Below are 1740 nucleotides of genomic sequence, written 5' to 3'. Positions count from 1 at the left end.
TTATAATGTTTTTTATATCATTTAAAATAATAGTGGCAATAATTCAAAATATCAAAAGTACCATTAAGAGCTACGAGCAAGCATGTTGACGACCAACAACTTCTTGTAGACTCTTATTAATAGTGATCAAAATAAAAAGAGTGTTATTATTTTATAATTATAGATAATTTAATTTCACGACTTTTTTTTTACTAAAATAATTTATATTTACACTTATATCTAAAGTTTGTTTTACACCAAAATTTCAAGTCTTTCTTTTTCATAAACTTTGTATAATTTAAATATTGTCGTGCAAAATTGGAATTGAGTGAGTAATTATTGTCACATTTTATGTCGTACATATTCATTTTTAGTTTGATTCCACAAAAAAAGATATATTTAATTTTTGTAACTAGCCTTAATAAAATGATTTATCATCACATAAATGTATTTGTGGCTTATTTTAGATCACGAATCACCTGTTTCAAAATTATTTCTCCCATAAATGATACGTCAAGTCAATTAATATCACATAAAATTAGGATAATGTAAGATAATAGTTATCTTAGCTAACAAAATATGGAAATACAAAGTAGGGCAACAATAGAGATAAACAATGGATACAAAGACCATTAATCATAAATTAATGCTCTTTCTTGATGTTGTTAGTATAGTTCTTGGAATGAAAATCAAGAAAGAGCAATAAAAGTGAGGCATTAAACACAATACCAAAACACCATGCCCCAACTCCTGTGCAGCCAAACTCAGTAGTAAAATGATAATACAACATCAAAGCCGATAGTAGAAAGCCAATCATAAATTGGACTATTTGACAATTTGTGACCACTTTTTTCCACCATGGCTTTTTCCCTATAGCAGATAGGAAATAATAAGCGTACATTAGAACATGAATCGAAGCATTGACGATGAGAGCGACACCCAGCATCGACTGCGAAAATTGGAGCCCAATATAAGCAAGAACGGTCACAATTGTGTGGTGATAGACATGGAGGAACGAGAGCCTCCGTGATCGAGAACTGCTTAGGATGATTAGAAGTGTATCAATGAATTCAAGAATCTTTGAAAGGTAACATATATAAATCCAAAAGAACACTGGTCCACGTGTAAGTGTCTGATTTGTGCCAGGGAAGCATATGATCCACTTCCAGTCATGAGGTGGCATTTGGTGAAGGACAGAAAGGGTGCAGGCAATGACCATAAGTAGAGATAGGAGACAAAGAATAAGGCTGTGGATTGCAGTAATGTTGCGAATAGTGGTGGTAGAGAGTCTAGGGACAAATGTAGAGAAGCGGAGAGACAAGAGAGTAAGGGACAAGTAAATAGACACTGAAATGGTAAGAAAAGATATGGAGGAACCAAAAGTGTGACCTTGTTTCCATTCGAATTGGCTTATTGTTGGATGGTCAACAAGCCAGTAATGGATGCTGGAGTAAAGAGCCTCCATGTTTAGACACTGGTTATCTTCATTCGGACAGCCATTTTATATGGATATATATAGAGAGAGTTTCTCCGCATTAGGAATTTCCTCAATATTTTATTGTTTAACTTTTTAGATTTGCTAATGACATATAGTAGCATCCTAACATATCAAGGTACTCTTTCGGTCTTAATTTATATGGTATAAATTAATTTGATATGAAGTTTAAAAAAAAATATATTTTTAAAATTTATGATTTAAAATAAATTATAAATATTTTTGAGATTATAAATTATTAATGCGCATAAAATAAATATTTTAAA

The 1740-nt window shown here is 31.4% G+C and overlaps 1 protein-coding gene across 1 annotated transcript; it reads right to left on the bottom strand.

Moving 5' to 3' along the window:
* Positions 1 to 492: 492 nt before the first annotated feature.
* LOC129892347 (elongation of fatty acids protein 3-like) lies at positions 493 to 1532 on the bottom strand. The gene has a single exon (XM_055967925.1). It carries the CDS (start codon positions 1442 to 1444, stop codon positions 623 to 625), a length of 822 nt encoding a protein of 273 aa, XP_055823900.1. The 5' UTR covers positions 1445 to 1532; the 3' UTR covers positions 493 to 622.
* Positions 1533 to 1740: the final 208 nt, after the last annotated feature.

The sequence above is a fragment of the Solanum dulcamara genome, chromosome 6 (genome assembly GCF_947179165.1).
Source record: "Solanum dulcamara chromosome 6, daSolDulc1.2, whole genome shotgun sequence".
NCBI classification, from domain to species: domain Eukaryota; kingdom Viridiplantae; phylum Streptophyta; class Magnoliopsida; order Solanales; family Solanaceae; genus Solanum; species Solanum dulcamara.
This window is presented reverse-complemented; position numbering and strand designations above follow the sequence as displayed.

Coding starts and splice junctions, on each gene's coding strand:
- LOC129892347 (XM_055967925.1), bottom strand. CDS start 1,444: ATGGAGGCTCTTTACTCCAGCATCCATTACTGGCTTGTTGACCATCCA.